Here is a 17,964-nt window from a genome sequence, read left to right as displayed (position 1 = left end):
GTAATTGTAATAAACATAGGATAAATTCATTGAATAAACGGTACCTGGATAGAGAATCTCAACTAAGCTGGCCTCGAGCCCAGTTGCTTCTGACTGTAATGGTTATATGCACCTGCAAGCCTGGCCCGGAACATCTTTCCGTAGTAGATAAATAGCAAATTACCGGAGAGGGCAACAGTGACTATCAAGCCAAATGTCACATAGAACCATGTCAGTCCCACTCTATTGCACCAGGGTTGAAGGGCGAAGACAAAAATGGTGGAGATGAGATTTCGAATGAAAGTGACACCAACGATTGAGTCCGCGATAATCTAATAACGAAACGGAACATTAGCAGGTATACCATATATCCAATCAAGCGTGTCTCACCTCAGTGTATGAATCAGTAAGATAAGTCAATGCTGCACTGCTCGCCGGTACAACACCCACAGAGCAGACACCCAAGCCAAACGCCGGCAAAAGCCAGTGAGAGCCGTTATTCAGTCCAATACCAAACATGAACAGACCTGCTGGAATCAATGGGGTAAAGGCAAGAGCCAACCAAAGTCGCATCTCCGGTTCGAAGATACCGCCATTTCTCTTCGCAAGGAAGAGAGCAATCGAGTCACTTAGAGGCCCACAAATTAGAGCTCCTAAGGTGGTCCCAATGAATGGCGGCAGTCCCATAAGGCCAATCTGAGATGCGCCGAAATTGTACGGCGGCAGTGTCATCACTGATGAAAGCGTTGTCACTGGGACTGTCGTGCAGGCGGTCATCAGTCCATAGACGAGGGCCATGAAAAAGACGCCTGGAAAGCTGAAGAGAATGAGGAATGGCTGGTAGCAGTGTTTTGCTACCTCTGAGAAGGGCACTGGGGAGTTAGCCCATAATGCGAGTTTCTTCCGGTAGCTTTTCACTGGGATTGAGTAGTCGATCTCAACAGCCTGATATGAGTGAGCTTCCTGTGTTGACATGGACTTCTCCAGTGCCGATGGCTCGATATCCTCTTTGATAGGTGTAGGCTTAGGGTCATTCCTCTCAGGAACAGGTACACCCTCAATACGCGATGCATCAAACATAGTCTCCTCGTACAGAAAAATAAATGCACCAAGCCCCACTCCAAAGAGAATAGCCATCCACCACCAAACCCAGCGCCATCCCTGAGACTGGGTGATAAAGCCACCAGCTAGAGGGGCCAGCGTTGTTCCAACAGTCATGAACCAGAAGTAGATAGTGTTGGTCAGACCTCGCTGGTGAACATAGTAGACATCAGCAACGGTCATTTGAACCAGAACTTCAGCGAGTGCTCCAACAATGCAGCTGAGGATATTGACCAGCATCAGATCGGCGAAGTTTTGCATCTTTGCAGACCAAATGCTGATTCCGCATTGGATGGCAGTGCTGAATATATAGATCGGTCGACGTCCGTATTTCAGGGCGAAGGGTACGAGGAAGAGACCTCCAACGCAGAGAGCGCCACAGCCTGCTGCATAGCTGTCGTTTAATATGGCGTAGCTGAAGCCGAGTTCTAGATTGACGGGACCCCATGTTACTGTTGCCACGTCGATTCTTTGAACTGGTTAGCTTTTAAGAGGTGAGACGACCGGGATTAAGAGACATACAGTGCGAGAACCATCACGACGTAGTAACACACAAGGCCGAAGTTGAGGTTTTTGCGCCATAGTGGCCAGTTCTGGTGTAGGTAGATTCGTCAATACTGCCAACGACAGATTGCTCTATATTACAAGCACTCACAAGTGGATCGTTGGGATCTCTGGTAGGATTTGGCTGCAGAATTACTTCTGCAGTATCGCCTGTCTGTGAGAGATCTATTTGTTGGTGTTAGCGCTGTGTGCTCATTGGGGCGAAGAAAAGGATATGCCTCACCTTCAATTCGGACAGTCCCAGGAGGCCATTCTGGATCCAGAGATGACTGGCTGAGAGGCATAACTTAGGGTGATAGGATATAGAATGTATGTAAAGGCAAAAAATGGAGTATGACAGTGCAAGCCTGAAAACTGGAGTCGTGGTTTCTGAGGGCTGGCACCCAGCTCGTTATATCAATTCCATCTTACTGTGTGACACTTCCCAAAACCACAATAATGATTTCACAACGCGTCTCTTATCACCGTCGGTTATTAATGTTGGCGTTCTGCAGCCATTCACAGTCAAAAATAGGGGCGGAATGTGGAATACGCTTTGTCTGGAAGAGGAAGTTTGAAGCAACGTCCAATAGATGGCAGCAGTTGAACGAGCTTTATCGTCCCTATGACAGATCTCCAATGCGGGGAGGAACCTTAATGATAATCTCGTAATCTCGGGGTAATGGAGTTTACCTAAATTCGCCTATCCAACTGCAGGCGTTGATTAGCCGTGCGCCTAAATGCCGGACCTTCTGCCGGGATCCAATGAACATCCCTTGCCCCCACAGGAGAGCTATAATAGAACGACACTCCTATTTCTCAAAGAGGCTCCCTATTGGCCAATGCCTCTTACTGTCAAATCTATAAGCATTCATGTCTATCAATGTGCTGAGATGCCAACTTGGGTATACTAATGATACTTATCTGTGGATACAAAGATAAGTCCACCAGGCAGCCACTATTCGCACAATCCAGTCATCTGATAGCATCTAGAGCTCGCCTATCCTTCGCCTAAACCTCCAAATAGTCTCTTTGCCCCGGAAATCCCAACCAAATCAACCAATGGCGTCAATTTGCGCCGCCCCACTTAGAGGGCATCAACGGGGCTCTGTTTCGCAACCAATCAACGCTCAGCTTACCGGCCGGTCCCGTATCACTTCACTACAACTATCCTTCCGATATCTCGGTCAATCTCCCTTTGAATAATACTACCTCATCTGTGATTCTCCACTGTTGACTTTCTTAAAAGGAAACTTCTGGAGAACTCGGATTTTCGCATCCAAATACCATTCCGGGTTTCCCGCATGAAGCAATAAATACCTCAGACGTAGCCGCCTCCTCATTTCTGCTTGTCAACAATCATATATATTTATTCTCGGCACCATGGCATCTATCTTCAAGAATGGGCGTATCTTCGTGCCCTCGGCTTTGGACAACGGCAAAGGCTTTGCCGAATGCATGATCATTGAGGATGGCAAAATCTCATATGTCGGCCCTCTAGATGCAACAGCAACCCCAAAAAATGCGACGGTCATTGACCTACAAAACAGGACTGTGATTCCTGGTTTTATCGATGCTCATGTACACATCTTACAATACGGCCAATCCCTCCGCAAAGCCAACCTCATTGAATGCACATCCCTGGAACAAATCCGCGAAACGATCAAATCCTACGCTGAAGCTCATCCTTCCATTCCTCGGATCTTATGCCGAGGCTGGATCCAATCCTCCACAAATGGGGTCGCATTAGCCAGCATGCTAGATGGCATCGACCCACGCCCCATCTTCGTTGATTCCTTCGACCTCCACTCCATGTGGTGCAGCTCAGCTGCCCTCGACGAAATGAAGGCCCATACTGCCCCGGATCTCCCAGGAGGGACCATTCACCGTGATGAAAACGGGAAGGCGTCAGGCCTACTCGATGAATCAGCCCTCATGAACCTCGCATGGCCCCATCTAGAAGGTGTCACCTCCACAGCGGACAAACTAGACGCCCTAGACACAGCCGTCAAGGCCTACACTGCAGCCGGATATACCGGGCTGGTAGATATGGCCATGGACGAAGTAACCTGGGAGATCCTAAACCTCTACCGACAGGATCACACCATCCCCTTCCACATCGGCGCCCACTGGCTGGTCCCCTTCGCAGCCGACCAAAGCGCCAACTTCAAATACGTCGATCGAGCAATCGAGCTACACAAAAAATACAACCAACCCGACTTCTGCATCGTCGGAATCAAGCTGATCTGCGATGGCGTCGTCGACGGCTGCACCGCCGCTCTTATGCAGCCATACACAGGCAAATCAGACCCGGTCGACCCAATCTGGCCAGAAGATATGTTACAAGAAGTCGTGCAGCGCGCCGATGCCGCCGGAATCCAATGTGCCATCCATGCAATTGGCGACAAAGCAATCCACCAAGCCATCAACGTCCTTTCTCGAGTCGGTACACCAGGCGCCAGACACAGAATCGAGCATTTGGAATTGACGACTTCGGAAGATGCCAAGCGACTCGGTCAACTTGGTATCACTGCTTCAATTCAGCCCGTTCATTCCGATCCTATGCTTTTCAAGGCGTGGCCTGGTCTTGTTGGTCCGGAGCGTTGTAAGCGTGCGTTCGCTTATAAGGAGTTCCTGGATGGCGGCGCTCCTATTGCTATTGGGACTGATGCGCCTACTGCTCCTCACATGCCTTTCCCCAATTTATATAATGCTACCACTAGGCGGTCGGCGCTGGAGACAGAGAGTGATAAGACTGTTAATCCGCATTTCGGGCTTGGGCTTGTTGAGGCTGCTACTGCTGCTACTACTGGTGCGGCTTATGCGCGCTTTGCTGATGATTGGACTGGTAGTTTGAGGAAGGGTCTCTTTGCGGACTTTTTGGTTGTTGATATGCAGTGGACGCCGGAGACGTTGCTAGAAGCTAAGGTTTGCCAGACTTGGTATCGGGGGATGAAGGTATTTGATTCGCAAAATTGATTTAGGCTAGACGCTATACCTGAGAATCAAATTAAAATCGGATTGAATTATCTATAAACCCCTTTAAAATTGGCTGATATCTCTTACTGGTACTCACTGTGTTTGAGTCTTGTTAATGCGGGTGTATCATAGTGACATCACCAGGCCATTGTACTTTTGCCTAACAAAAAATTCAAGCTCAATATACAGCTGTCATACGGAATATGTAATATCAATTTCTTAATTTACAAGTCATCACAGTCTCATCACGACATTCGCTTCTCGCTCAAATCCAAGATTCGCCCCATACATCCAATACAGTCCCAAATCCAAGCCACACGTATGTGACCACCATTCAACGTTACTCTCCAAGCTCCTCGGGGTGAGCTTGGAATCCGCGGTCGGCGGTTGGGTCAGACAACAGGTTGCCTAGTAGATATCATGGTCAGTGATGTGATTTTAAATCGACCTGTAGAAGGCAAAAGTGCATACTGTGCTCCGCCATCACCTTCTGAGACCAGTGCTCGATATTCTCGTGCAAATGCTCTAAGGCATGCTGATGTGCCAGCTCTGAACACATGGTGTGAGGGGATCTAAGTTAATTCCATATATCAGTTATAGGTTCAATATGGTAAAGCTGGGAGATACCGAACGTACGGCGCAACATTCCTGTCCACGTAAATATCCATCCCTTTCCCAGCGGCTTTTGACCTCTGCGACTGATCGTTTGCATCGAGGGAGTTGCGGCGCTCGACGTAGTTGGGGTCCAGAGGGTTACTGTCGATTGTGGTGTTGACCATTTTGGAGGTGGATGGGTTGTTTAATGTTCAGATGTGGTGGTTATAAAGCTGCGATTTGTAGCAAGATATCAAGTTATAAAGGGGATAGGAAGGTATCGAGGTGGATGAAGAGGAAAAGAATTGAGGTAATGTTAAATGCGGGGAGCTTAAGCTTGCCTCTATTGCCGTCAAGGATTGGGCGTGGCAAACTTATGATATAAACACTTTACGGCCACCACCTATCACAGCTATCCCGACCCTGGTCGCTGAACCAACAAACGTCACTTTGTTTTAACTTTTAGGAATGGTGTTGGTTATATTCAGTATACTTGTTGAGTGTTGTTGTCCACTTTATAACACAAGCCAAGATAGTATTCTTATGACTTAAGAGGCAATGGGCAACTATAACTGATTTGGGCTTGTACCACCGTTAAGGGTGTCGCAGTCATCCATAATCGCTACTTGATCGTAGGAGTCAAAACTGACATTTCTTGCTTCGTTGTTGATTGAGTCCACGTATACTTTATGCTGGACGGATAAACGAAAAGGATAGCAAGAGATGATGAATGTGAGACGAATTGAAGAAAGCAGAAAGAATGAGAAGAATGGGAGGATAGATAATAATTTGACGAAATATTTAAATGATTTCGTTAAAATCGCCAAAGGCGTTCTTTCTCTGGTTGGTTCTCCTAGCATCTTTTCCACCCTTGGCTCTTCCTTTTACTTTTGTTTGTTGCACCGTCAAATCTGAGCTGCCAGGTACGAGGCTTTCGAAATCACGGTGAGCGACATTCACATTTAATTTTTAACAAGCCAGTCATCCCCTATTATTAGCAGTATAAGCCTTCGAGCTAGTTTCTCCCACAAAGGCAACACTCCGATGACGCCCCTCTTCGCAGCACACCGTCACAATAAATGAGATATCGCCATCCTCAGAAGCGCCGCCTGTTTTCTCCTCTAGGCCTTCGCCGGTTTCATTGCGTATCAACTCATTTCTATGCGACAGGGCCTCGTAGCTTCCCTTCAATGATGTGACAATCTCGTTATTAGTTCTTGGAAGAAACTGCTGCACAACCTCGTTTTTCGAAAACTCCCCTTTTGAAGACGTGGTGAAAGACCAGTGGTCATCGCGCGCAAGTTCCGGGGTGGATTTGGAAGATGATTAATGTTGAATGATAAGAACTTTGCTTTCTCCTTTTACTCATCTGATGGTTCAAAAGGACCATTTCAACGACCGTATGAAACGAGCAAGTCTGTAATTGATGGGTACCATGATGATAGTTGCGAGGAAGATTTGGTTCTTGTGGTGTATCCATGGCGTCTTTGATATAACCTTGGGTTGACATCTTGTATTTCTTTCCCCAATGATTGTAAGTGAGGGTGTGATATAATGATTTTGACTTCTAAGTTACTTCAGGACAGCCCTAGGCATGACGTCGGAAACATATATCAAGCCCGCAGCAGGTGACTCATATGCACCTAAAGGGCTGCTCTTAACAGATAGCTATTAGTTTATAATGTTATAGGCCTCTACAATGCTGTTGCAACTTCCTCTACGATCTCTGATGAAGAACTTCTGTCAATCTTCCTTTGTGCCTAGAGTACACGGGTGTGATGTACGACAAATGCACTGAACTAAGACCTCGAATATGTGACAAACATTTGGGAAACGAAACCGGGTGAAAGTGCTCCATTTTGGTAAGTATCAATCGATAGCGATCGGTCAAACAAGCATTACCTTGGCTATGCTGTACCACATCCAACACCTTGGCGACGAAATATACATGTAGCTTGAAACATAGCTTGAATATTACCACATCCATTATTCGATAAAACAGGGACTATATTAATAAATGAAGCAAACTCCCAGGAAAGCATCCGATGCAAATCATATAAACCGCGGAAGCAGCTACTTTCGCTAAGCTAACCCGCGCATATCTAACGATTCACACCGGAAAGGCTTCCACACCAGCAGGGTAACTGTGGGGTGCAGAAAAGGCAGATCATTTAGCTAATTGCATCAACTAAGAATTGAGAAAAAGAAGGTCAAAGCAACGTTGCAGACCAACCACGTTGAGTAGAGATCACAACGACCTCGGAGACGGATTGCCACTAGTCCCAAAATGGTCATTGTCTGGAGAACTCGATTCTGTTCGGGTCCCCAACTCACCACCGCCATTGAAAACTTTTCATCCTTTGACGGCAGTATAAATGGAGTTTATTACTGTTCTCTTTTGTGAGATGCAAGGTGACGATATCTTTGTGCGAGTGAACAATTTCTATACCGGTCGAAGTTGCACGACGGAAAAGGAAAAGTGATATCATACCCTCAACTCGGTCACACGGGATTTTGAAGAAGCCCTACACATCGCGAGCATCAACGAGGAGTCTCATCAAGAGTGAGATAGCAATGGTATTTTCTCGAGGGGATGTCTCGGGTCACGATGACCAGGCAATAGGTACATATACCCTGTCCAGCCAACGGGATATGAATATTAACAGCGGTACAGATCATCAAGATCCCAACTTAAACATTCAGATCGTGTCTTGGGATGGGCCCCGAGATCCTGGAAACCCATACAACTGGTCTCTGCGTGAGAAATGGCTTCTCACAGCCCTCGCCGTATTCACCACCTTCATAACCATGATGAACGGCACAATCATCACAGTAGCTCACGAAGCCATCAATGAGCGCTTCAACATATCCGACGCAAACTTCCCGCACTCTTATTGGCCTGTCACGTCCTGGGCTGTTGGCGGGGGATGCTTTTCTCTGCTCGTCCTGCCACTCATGGAAGACTTCGGCGTTCGATGGGTATTTCTGGGAACGTACCTGATCTTTCTCTGTTTCCTCGTCCCTCAAGCAGTGGCGCAGAACTTTGCCACGTTGATCGTGACGAGATTCTTTGCTGGAGGCTGCGTTTCCATTCTCGCTAATACCTCCGCCACTGTCATTGGGAATGTGTGGGATAGTGAACGGTCCCGGAATGTCCCTGTCAGTCTATACATCGTGGCCTATCTGGCGGGGAGTAGTATAGGCCCTGTGATTGGGGCTGCGATTTTCCAGGCTCTGTCGTGGAGGTGGATTGGCTATGTCCAGTTGATCTGGTATGGCGCTTTCTTCCCCATGTACTTCTTCCTATTCAAAGAATGTCGTGGGATCGCCATCTTGGGACAGCGGGCGAAGGCCCTGCGCCGTGAGGGCAAGAATGCCTATACCCAGCATGAGATTGATACCCAAGATCAGTCGATGCTGAGTATAGTAGGCCACAGCGCGAGCAGGCCTCTCGTCCTCTTCTTCACTGAGTCGGTGGTATTCGTATCGACGTTATGGTCCGCCTTCACCGTTGGCACGTTATACCTGTTCACTCAATCCGTTGAGCAAGTCTTCGCCGACCTGTATGGCTGGACACCCTCACAAGCCGGCTACGTACAGTCAGCAATCGTTGTCGGAGAATGTATAGGTTGGGTACTCACCCTATTCTCAGCCAAACTATACTTCGACTCAGCGTCACGCAACACCGAAATGCCCGGAACCCCTATTCCCGAAGCACGACTGTATCTTGCCATTGTGGGTGGAGTGTTTGGCATCTCCGGAGGGATGTTCACGTACGCCTGGACCTCGTATCCGTATCTCCCGTGGATCGCACCGGCCATCGGTCTCGCTATGGTAGGCGCCGGCAGCGTTATTGTGGTCACGGGCATCTCCGACTATGTTGTCGATGCCTATAGCAAATATGCAGGCAGTGCTATCGGGATTATTGCCACTGGTGAAAATACACTGGCGGCGTTTTTGCCTCTGGCTACTATGAGTATGTACTCGACTCTTGGCCTTCGGTGGGCTAGTACTTTGCTAGCTTTCATTGCGTTAGCTCTATCTTTTGCGCCAATCCTGGTGCTCATCTGGGGTAAGGATATCCGAGCTCGGAGTCCGTTCATGAAAGAGGCAATGGTTGAGAAAAGGAGGAAGAGCTTTGACTCTGTTTGAATTGGCTAGACTTTCGTCTGTACATAGAATCTACTGTCATACTTGCATATAAAAATTCGCTCAAGTGTTTGTTTCATGTTCCTGTCCGAGTTTACCGTCAAAGTTTACTTTGTTTCACATGTTCATGCAGGTATGAACCTTCTACATAGTACCTCGGGTTCCGTAAGAAACCATGGGCATATGGAGTACAATGTAGGTCACAAGACCTGCAAAAAAGCTCTTTGATATTGATATGACCCCAGAACTGTATCGAAAGCCGTAGAAGCCTTGCTCGGCGAACGATACCCCTGCATGAACAGCAAGTCAAGCAAACAGTGGACTCGGTGGACTCATTTTTCCCGACTCGAAACACGAGATAACAATAGACTGGCCCACTCGGCACTATTGACCGAAGAACAAAAGCTGAGGGGCGAGACAAAGCTAGTGGGACAGAATCGCAAGAAGCATCAATATAATTTGAGTCAGGGGAAGTTAGCATGCATGAAAAAAGTGCCGGAGATATTCCAGATTGCGGTTTAGAACGGACATGGCGCCACTAGCCCGAACCAAAGTTTCCCTAAACGTGCACTATGTTTACCATATTGTGGCATAAGTTAGCTACTTTGTTTATTATTCGGGGGAGACTCGTAATTCTCCAAACACGGACCAGGAGGCGTCCTGGAAACAAGCCCATTCCACGCTCCAGCGACGAAATCCCGGAAAAATAGCCGACTAGTGGCTATTCCAACGGTTTCTTCCTGTGAACAGGGGGTGTTAACCTGGCAAACCAAACCACCCTTTTTCTTTCCTATCGTATAGATAATGGTGATCGATTTTTCGCATGAGACTCCGTGCAGGAGGAGAAGGAAAAAAAATACTCCAAGTTCATCCACTCGTCCCAGCAACCAGACCCGACACTAGTACACTAGGACAGGGCAACGTCCCCACGTTTCTCGAAATGGCTAAATCGTCGAACTTCTAGATCGTTTCAGGTCGGACGATCAAACGGGCATGTATCACTGGATGCTCTGTGCAGTACTAACAAGCAACGCTAGAGAAGCAGTCCCAATGCAATTCAGTCCTCAGGGGGCGAGGCTGGCATACCCTGGTCGGAGTTGAAACCCCCAGGCCGAGTCTATATCGATCAGAATTGCACCCAATTGTAACCCAGGTCAAGAGAATTGGACCATGCGCAGTCTCGATCGGGTAGTTCCCCGCGAGACTAGGTCATTGTACTCCATCTCATCGCACTAAAAATACTTTTCGCTCTTGTTTCTTGTTGAATCTGAAGCTTGACGGGACTCCCTCCCCCTGGGGCAACAATAGACGAAGTTTATCTTGGTTTGATCATCCTTGTGTCCGAGAGTGAGACATGGTGATGGTTTCATGAGAAAGATCTGTGTATGGAGTAATGAGTTCTCGGATTCAGTCGGCTGTACCAAGCTCTTTAGGGTAAAGATATGATATCTCAGTCAACCGGTGGGTTCGGTACGGGTTAGCTATAGACAATGCCAAGCTTTGAATTCTGCTCTTCCCAGCCTTTTCGACCGCGGAAAAAGGTGACCGGAAGGAGTCCGGTTCCTGGTCTGGACTTATTATGACATGGCGGGCTGTTTAGTGGAGGCCCGTTTCCATGGAGCAATAATGAGAAATGCTTGTGAATGGCCTGATTTTTGCGCCAAACACGTGTGTGCTTAATCACCTGATCTATAGGAGATTGTACATGTATAGCCTGGCATTCGACCAGTCCTATATGATCAGTCCAAGCACAGTAGAATCAGATATGCCGGAAGATAGAAGATCCCACAGCCACAACCGTCGATACGGGACTTCGGAGAAAATACCAGGGGTCGCTCAACTGGGAGTGGGACGGTTTCAGTGGCTGCATGTAAGCGCCCACTGAAACTCTGAAACGAGAGAGCGGGTGCTTCAGGTCCCAGCGCCAGTTTGATGAGCCTTGGCTGGCTCCACTTGACTCCCGTTGGACTCCAAGGCCGATTCCTTGTCTAGAAGGACGCTGAAAGGAGAAGGTAATATGAATATCACTTATGCAGTCAGACTGGTCACGTCGAATGATACATGAACATGAGATACGGAGACACTGGAAGGGATGTACAGGAGTGTTTCTTCAGGAAAAGATAATAAGACAAAAATAGAACAGAAGAAGTGCAAGTAGAAGAAAACAGTTGAAGATGGAAGAGGACTAAAATTGGGACTATGCCGTACCAGGTGGTAAAATACAGCGTAATTTACTGATTTCATGGCCCGCAACGCTATGACTAACAATAACATACTAGTTTATGACCGGTCAGGGTCTCTAACCGCCTTACTTCTTCTTCTTCTCCCCCTTCTCATCTTCATCTCTAACATCCTCTTCACTTTCGTTTCTATTTCCGCTGCGCGAGAATATACAGAGCTTACCGGCTGGTCCAGTTCAATCTCTACTCTTTCTTTATCGTCAAGAGGCTGGTTCCTCTTCCACATCTACCGTGACATCTGTGATATTCTGTCAACATTGGACGGACATTGATCTTCGCGCTTCTGATTTCATTGTGTTATTGAATTATTCTGGTGAGTGTCTACCCGAGGTTTCGATCCCAGCACAGCGGCTGAGAATGCGGTTCTTTCATCGGAGCCGCTTCTTTGTTCGCGTGTGGGTTATCGACTTGCCTCCTCCCGGTCGGAACTGACTGTTTATGCAGTGCGCATTCAAAGAACAACAACATGTATCCTCAGCCGGGTGCCCCGATGGCACCACCGCAAAAGCCCGAAACATTCATGCTCTCGACCGAAGCACAGCAAAGTCTACCGCATGATGCGCAGGTTGCGCTGCAGCAAGTGGATAACTGTAGGTTATTGGGTGGTCTCTCTGCCTCAGAGTATGGTATTGACATTCGCCAGTGAAATACTTCCTCTTGTCAGCCCCAGTCGACTGGCCTCCCGACCAGCTTATTCGCCGTTTCTTGCTTCCCACAGGCGACTATGTCTCTTGTGTCCTCTGGTTAGTCTTGCCGCAGTGAGTGACCGGGGAAAGTGACTGACCACCTTAATAGGAGCAACCTTTTCCACATCTCCGGTACCGATATTGTCCGATGTCTCGCATTCCGATTCCAAGCCTTCGGACGTCCGGTGAAGAACTCGAAAAAGTTTGAGGAGGGCATCTTCTCGGATTTGCGAAACCTCAAGGCCGGAACCGATGCGACACTCGAGGAGCCCAAGAGCGCGTTCCTGGATTACCTGTACAAGAACAACTGTATTCGGACGCAAAAAAAGCAAAAGGTGTTCTACTGGTACAGCGTGCCCCACGACCGGCTATTCCTGGATGCACTGGAACGGGACCTGAAGCGCGAGAAGATGAACCAGGAGGCCACCACGGTCGCAGTCAGCGAACCGGCCATGTCCTTCGAATTCGACTCGTCCCAGTCCCTGTACGAGCAATTGACCAAAGCTCAACAAGCGAACTCGTCCTCGTTTGCTGCCCACGCAAGTACGACATATGGCCAGCCCAACTCCCCCGTGGTTCGGACCGTTGACGCAATGCCTCCCCCGCAGATGGCTCCCCCAGCGATCCCTCTACTCCAGGACGACAGTGGGAATCCGATGTACAGCCAACCTTCGATGCCCCTGTCGCACACCTTGGTCCAGAGCATTATTAAGCGTGAGCAGGACTTCGGCCCTATCCAGTACGATCGCAACGGTATGCCCATTCACCGCATGCACCAGCGCCATTCTTCCATGCCGACTTTCTACGAATATTCTCCCGCGCCGTCGTTTGTGTCTTCGCAGTACGAAGACTACAGCAACCGGGGTCTGTCCTTTGAGCCAGTCACCCCGCCGCAGCACTCGGTCGGCCTCGGATCGGAACCCGCCTACATCGCCAACGAGGATACAGGCCTCTACACAGCAATTCCGGATCTCTCCAGTGGGCACGCATACAACCCCATGATGCAGCTGCCCCCGTCGAATCTGGCTAGCGCTCATTATCCTCCGGCGCCTCGGTCTTTCTCCTCGAACCCGTATTCCGTTATTGAGGGATCCCCGACCTACAAGCAGCGCAGGCGTCGATCTTCCATCCCACCCAACTCCGCGAACGTTACTCCCGGCACTTCAGGTCATGTCCAATCCACGACTCCATCCGCTCAGCCAGTTTCCTATGCTGCTCACAGACCTAGTGACCTACGCCGCTCAGTTTCTAGCTCGGTAGCTCCGCTTGCAGAGGGAGATGAGACCACTCAAGATCTCGCTCGTACTTACCCAAGTGCGATGCTCCCTCAAAAGGATCTTATGCAGGAGATGTCTCGGCACGGTACGCCGCTGCAGAACCTCGACCAGAGCACCGGTCAACATTCAGTTCCAATGACAAACCAACCGGATGATCTGACTGCTCTGCCAACCAATGCATCTCTCGAGACTGCAGTTTCAAACGCTACTGGTCGAGAGCGTTCGGCGCCGGGACCTGCCCGGAGAGCGAGGAGCGCCACCATGATGGAGCTGGGACCTTACCCCCAGAAGTCTCACTCTTGTCCGATCCCATCTTGTGGCAGAGTATTCAAGAGATTAGAGCATCTTAAAAGGTAAGCTGATCTCCATTCTATTTTCACATCAGCCCACATCGGTGGGGCTGATCTGCATCGTAACCGTATAGCCAACTGACGCCTATTTAGACACGTGAGAACACATACTCAAGAGCGTCCTTATGAATGCCCGTTCTGCACCAAGGCCTTCTCTCGGTCTGATAACCTCGCACAGTAAGTTTGGGCATCCTACCCCTGGCATACTTGGTATTAACCTTGACTAGACACCGTCGAATCCATGAAGCGCAACAAGATGGTCAGCCAATCGTCCCAACAGACGAAGACCTAGAGAATGATGAGAACGAGTTCAGCTCCCAGAGGGAGAGCATCTCCCCACCTCAGCCGGCTCACACTATGATGAACATGACGAACATGACCATGCCAGCTCCTATGACTATGCCGTCCGCCATACCCAACATGGTTGCTTCGCACATGATCGCTCCACAGCTTCTGCAGCAACACATGTGAAGATCACAGAGCGCGATGCACCAGCTAAATCACAGTTGATGCATCCACTCTTCTCTTCAATTTTGTCTTTCATTAGGAATCTGGGGCGCACGCCGGCGCCATTGGTTTCGGGTTTATATCGCCTGTTTAATCGCACATCGTCACATTCACCAACGCTAACCTCGCGCATACCGCGATTCTGTGTATAGCCTTTGTGGTATTGCATCTTTGCGTCTCTGTCATTCTTCTATATGTGTTTTTTTTGCGGGTTCGGGCTGTGTAATTGGGCTCAACAGGAAACACCCTGTATATTCGGTGTTGGCTAGTCTCTGCCTTTGCACGCGAAATGGGTTTCAGCGGCAGCCACTTACCTCATGCTGCCTGGCGGGAACGGGCACGAGAGGACGTGATGCGAAAATCTCAACGCCTGGGTGGATGGAAATGGAATGGAATTTTGGGAAAGCTTTTTCTTTTTTCTTGGATTATCAGGCATTGTCCAGGAAGAGTGGCTAGGCTGGGAATTGGGAAGGGCCGTTTATACTACGCCTACGGCTTTTATCATATCATATCATATCATACATAGACAGTGACATATTGTAACGAACTTGAATAGGATGTTAAAATTTTAAAAACGATACTTGTTTACTTTACGCCATCGTAAGTTCAGTTGTACGCTATCTATATATGGAAACGTCACGTGTTGCTGACTCGATGCGTCCTGAAGACGTGATAGGATGCCGCACATCGCTGATCTCATTTCATTTCATACCAGACTGGAGGCCACAAATCCAGCCTGATCTATCACATCACATCTTCGCGCCTGCCAGGTGAAATGCGTGTCCACTTCCAAGTCCCTAACCCTGCGGACTCTCCCCGACTGACTTTCTCCACTCCGGCCACTCCACCAATCCATCTACTGCTCTAAGCAAGGTACCTACAGGAGGTTTCATATAGCAGCACCTGATCTGACAAGCTCAGCCACAACTCTGGTAACCGCAAGCCTCAGCGGTTGGAAGTACGCTCCCCGATTCTAAAAACCTATGTGGTATTGATCCGCGCACGATTCCACAACTCTGATTAACCCTCACAATCGCCTTCACCGCCGGCACTGCCTATAACCGTAACCATAACCCCCCAAGCTCCAATGAGAGAGGTCGCTGGTCGGCCTGTCTCCATTGACGAGGGATCACCGCTAATGCCTTCTTCTCCGGATGGGGACGGGCATGGACATGGCCGTGGAGATGAAGACATCCGTCCGCTGAATGGTGGTGTTGATCATGAGAGGTCTAAGAATGCTTTGTATATGTTGCTCTTGACCTTGCCGATTGGAGGGTAAGTTTGGAATCTCTTTTGTTTTTGATTCTCTCGGATCTAAGGCGCGGTGGATTGCTAATACTTTTCTGTTTACTTGATAGCCTTCAGGTTGTGTGGTCTGTTGAATTGTCTAATGGGTCGGTGAGTATACACAATGCAATTGAAATACTATCCTGAACGAAGACACTGACTAGATGATGATATAGCCTTACCTCTTATCCCTTGGGATGAGCAAAGCCCTTCTGGCGTTTGTCTGGATCGCCGGTCCTTTGACAGGTGGGCTGGTGCAGCCCTATATCGGCATCAGAAGTGACAATTGTCGCAGTTCATGGGGCAAGAGGAAGCCGTTTATGGTCGTTGGCGGTGCAGCTACCATAGTCGCATTGCTATCCCTAGCATGGGTGAGAGAGCTTGTGGGCGGTTTCTTGTCGATATTTGGCGTGGGTTATGGTTCCCAGGGAATGAAGATTGTTGTCAATATCGTGGCTACGATTCTTATGTATTGCCTGGATTTCGCTATCGCTACCGGTGTGTACACCTTGCGGCACTGAGTTGGTTGCCGACTGACTGACCATCTTCCTACATAGTGCAAGCTGCAATCCGAGCATTCATTGTCGACAACTGTCCCTCACACCAGCAAGAATTGGCTAATGCCTGGGCGAGTCGGCTAATCGGGATTGGCAACATCCTAGGTTATATCCTTGGCTATCTACATCTGCCAAAGATTGTACCGTTCCTGGGAAATACCCAGTTCAAGGTTCTTTGTGTACTCGCCTCCGTCTCGTTGACTGTTACCGTCGCCATCAGCTGCGCCTACATCAAAGAGCGTGATCCTCGACTCGACCCGCCTGTGGAAGACAAGCTTGGGATTGTCTCGTTTTTCCGCCAGGTCATCAAGTCTATCCGCAGACTCCCGACGCAGATTGCTCGTGTCTGCGAGGTACAGATTGCTGCATGGGTGGGCTGGTTCCCGTTCCTGTTCTACTCTACGACCTATATCGGACAATTATACGTCAACCCGATCTTCGCTGAAAACCCCAACCTCCCCAAAGAGAAGATCGATGAGGCTTGGGAGGATGCTACCCGGATGGGCGCATTCGCTCTCCTCATCTACGCCATAATCTCGTTCCTCGCAAATACACTACTCCCTCTGTTCACGGTGCCCACGTACAGCCCCTCCCCAAAGACAACCTCGCAACCGGCCTCTCCAAGTGGTGACTACAACGAAGACGAAGAACCGACTGGCAGGAGATTATCATTCTCAGGAATGCCGATAGGCACTGCATCTGAGCCCCTCCTCGACGCAACCCCACACCATGAAGCAGAGGGCAAACCAACCTGGCTTTCACGTCTACAAGTACCAGGTCTAACTCTCAAACAGGTCTGGTTTTTTTCTCACCTCCTTTTCGCCCTTTGCATGTTCAGCACTTTTTTCATCTACTCCCACCAAGCGGGAACCGCATTCGTCGGACTAGTCGGTATCCCCTGGGCCGTTTCCCTCTGGGCCCCCTTCGCTCTCATCTCCGCTGAAGTTGCTCGCATTGACCCCTCCCGGCGGCGTCATCGCCATGTTGAGAGGGCTTTCGATGAGCCTGGTGCTTCTGTCGGTGGTATGAACTACCAATGTGAAGCCCAAGAGGTTCATGATGAGGACGAGGAGCATGGTGATCATGAAAGTGACATTGTTTGTGATGATGTTGAACCGGGTCATTCTAAGCACGAGGATGATAGCAGTGTAGCCCAGGCTGGTATCGTCCTTGGGCTGCACAACATGGCTGTTTCATTCCCGCAAATTCTGTCTAGTCTTGTTTGCAGTGCTATCTTTAAGGCAGCACAGAAACCTAGAGGGGAGCCATGGGATGATAGTGTTGGGTGGGTGCTACGATTTGGGGGGTGTGCTGCTTTGGTGGCTGCTTGGTTGACAAGGAGACTTCGTTGATGTAGAAATAGGAATGCATCTAAATGCATATGGCATATACATGTTCACATCCTTGAAAGGAGGAAGGGGTAGAGTATGTGGGTCCGTAGGGCAATATGATACAATATGACAATATGTTGTTATGTCAAGCTGTTCAGCCCCTTGGTTGATTCCTGCCGTTTCTTGGCAGTTGCGCGGCGTCTTGTCCACGTGTTATATTTCGGTATTACAATAACAGAACAGTAACAATATGTTATCTCCGGAGTGCGGTATCCCAGCCCTACCGCCCGATCTGACCACCTGTAACCCGTACTGTCCTGTTCCATACCATACCGCATCCAAGCCAACTGTCTGCAACTTAAGCCCCGAACTGCCTAAACTCCG

At 49.0% G+C, this 17,964-nt stretch overlaps 6 protein-coding genes across 6 annotated transcripts; 4 read left to right on the top strand and 2 right to left on the bottom strand.

Annotated features, from left to right (window-relative positions):
- Positions 1-62: 62 nt before the first annotated feature.
- On the bottom strand, positions 63-1,928 carry PENARI_c002G07184 (uncharacterized protein; the record flags this gene model as incomplete). The annotated part of the gene is made up of 5 exons (XM_022627622.1): positions 63-311; positions 370-1,549; positions 1,603-1,673; positions 1,736-1,809; positions 1,868-1,928. 5 exons carry the CDS (start codon positions 1,926-1,928, stop codon positions 63-65), a joined length of 1,635 nt encoding a protein of 544 aa, XP_022492219.1.
- A 1,078-nt stretch (positions 1,929-3,006) lies between these two features.
- PENARI_c002G09868 (amidohydrolase) lies at positions 3,007-4,602 on the top strand (the record flags this gene model as incomplete). Its single annotated transcript, XM_022627822.1, has 1 exon — positions 3,007-4,602. One exon carries the CDS (start codon positions 3,007-3,009, stop codon positions 4,600-4,602), a length of 1,596 nt encoding a protein of 531 aa, XP_022492306.1.
- A 340-nt stretch (positions 4,603-4,942) lies between these two features.
- PENARI_c002G00184 (uncharacterized protein) lies at positions 4,943-5,381 on the bottom strand (the record flags this gene model as incomplete). The annotated part of the gene is made up of 3 exons (XM_022627141.1): positions 4,943-5,010; positions 5,074-5,174; positions 5,239-5,381. The coding sequence occupies 3 exons, from the start codon at positions 5,379-5,381 to the stop codon at positions 4,943-4,945; spliced, it is 312 nt and encodes a 103-aa protein (XP_022492210.1).
- A 2,389-nt stretch (positions 5,382-7,770) lies between these two features.
- PENARI_c002G02944 (uncharacterized protein) lies at positions 7,771-9,348 on the top strand (the record flags this gene model as incomplete). Its single annotated transcript, XM_022627335.1, has 1 exon — positions 7,771-9,348. One exon carries the CDS (start codon positions 7,771-7,773, stop codon positions 9,346-9,348), a length of 1,578 nt encoding a protein of 525 aa, XP_022492602.1.
- Positions 9,349-12,051: 2,703 nt separating this feature from the next.
- steA (sexual development transcription factor SteA) lies at positions 12,052-14,369 on the top strand (the record flags this gene model as incomplete). Its single annotated transcript, XM_022627712.1, has 5 exons — positions 12,052-12,175; positions 12,229-12,328; positions 12,381-13,901; positions 13,992-14,075; positions 14,126-14,369. 5 exons carry the CDS (start codon positions 12,052-12,054, stop codon positions 14,367-14,369), a joined length of 2,073 nt encoding a protein of 690 aa, XP_022492462.1.
- A 1,123-nt stretch (positions 14,370-15,492) lies between these two features.
- On the top strand, positions 15,493-17,601 carry PENARI_c002G00949 (putative sucrose transporter; the record flags this gene model as incomplete). Its single annotated transcript, XM_022627197.1, has 4 exons — positions 15,493-15,680; positions 15,764-15,803; positions 15,869-16,190; positions 16,250-17,601. 4 exons carry the CDS (start codon positions 15,493-15,495, stop codon positions 17,599-17,601), a joined length of 1,902 nt encoding a protein of 633 aa, XP_022492157.1.
- Positions 17,602-17,964: the final 363 nt, after the last annotated feature.

This window comes from Penicillium arizonense (genome assembly GCF_001773325.1).
Source record: "Penicillium arizonense strain CBS 141311 chromosome Unknown PENARI_contig002, whole genome shotgun sequence".
NCBI classification, from domain to species: Eukaryota; Fungi; Ascomycota; class Eurotiomycetes; order Eurotiales; family Aspergillaceae; genus Penicillium; species Penicillium arizonense.
This window is presented reverse-complemented; position numbering and strand designations above follow the sequence as displayed.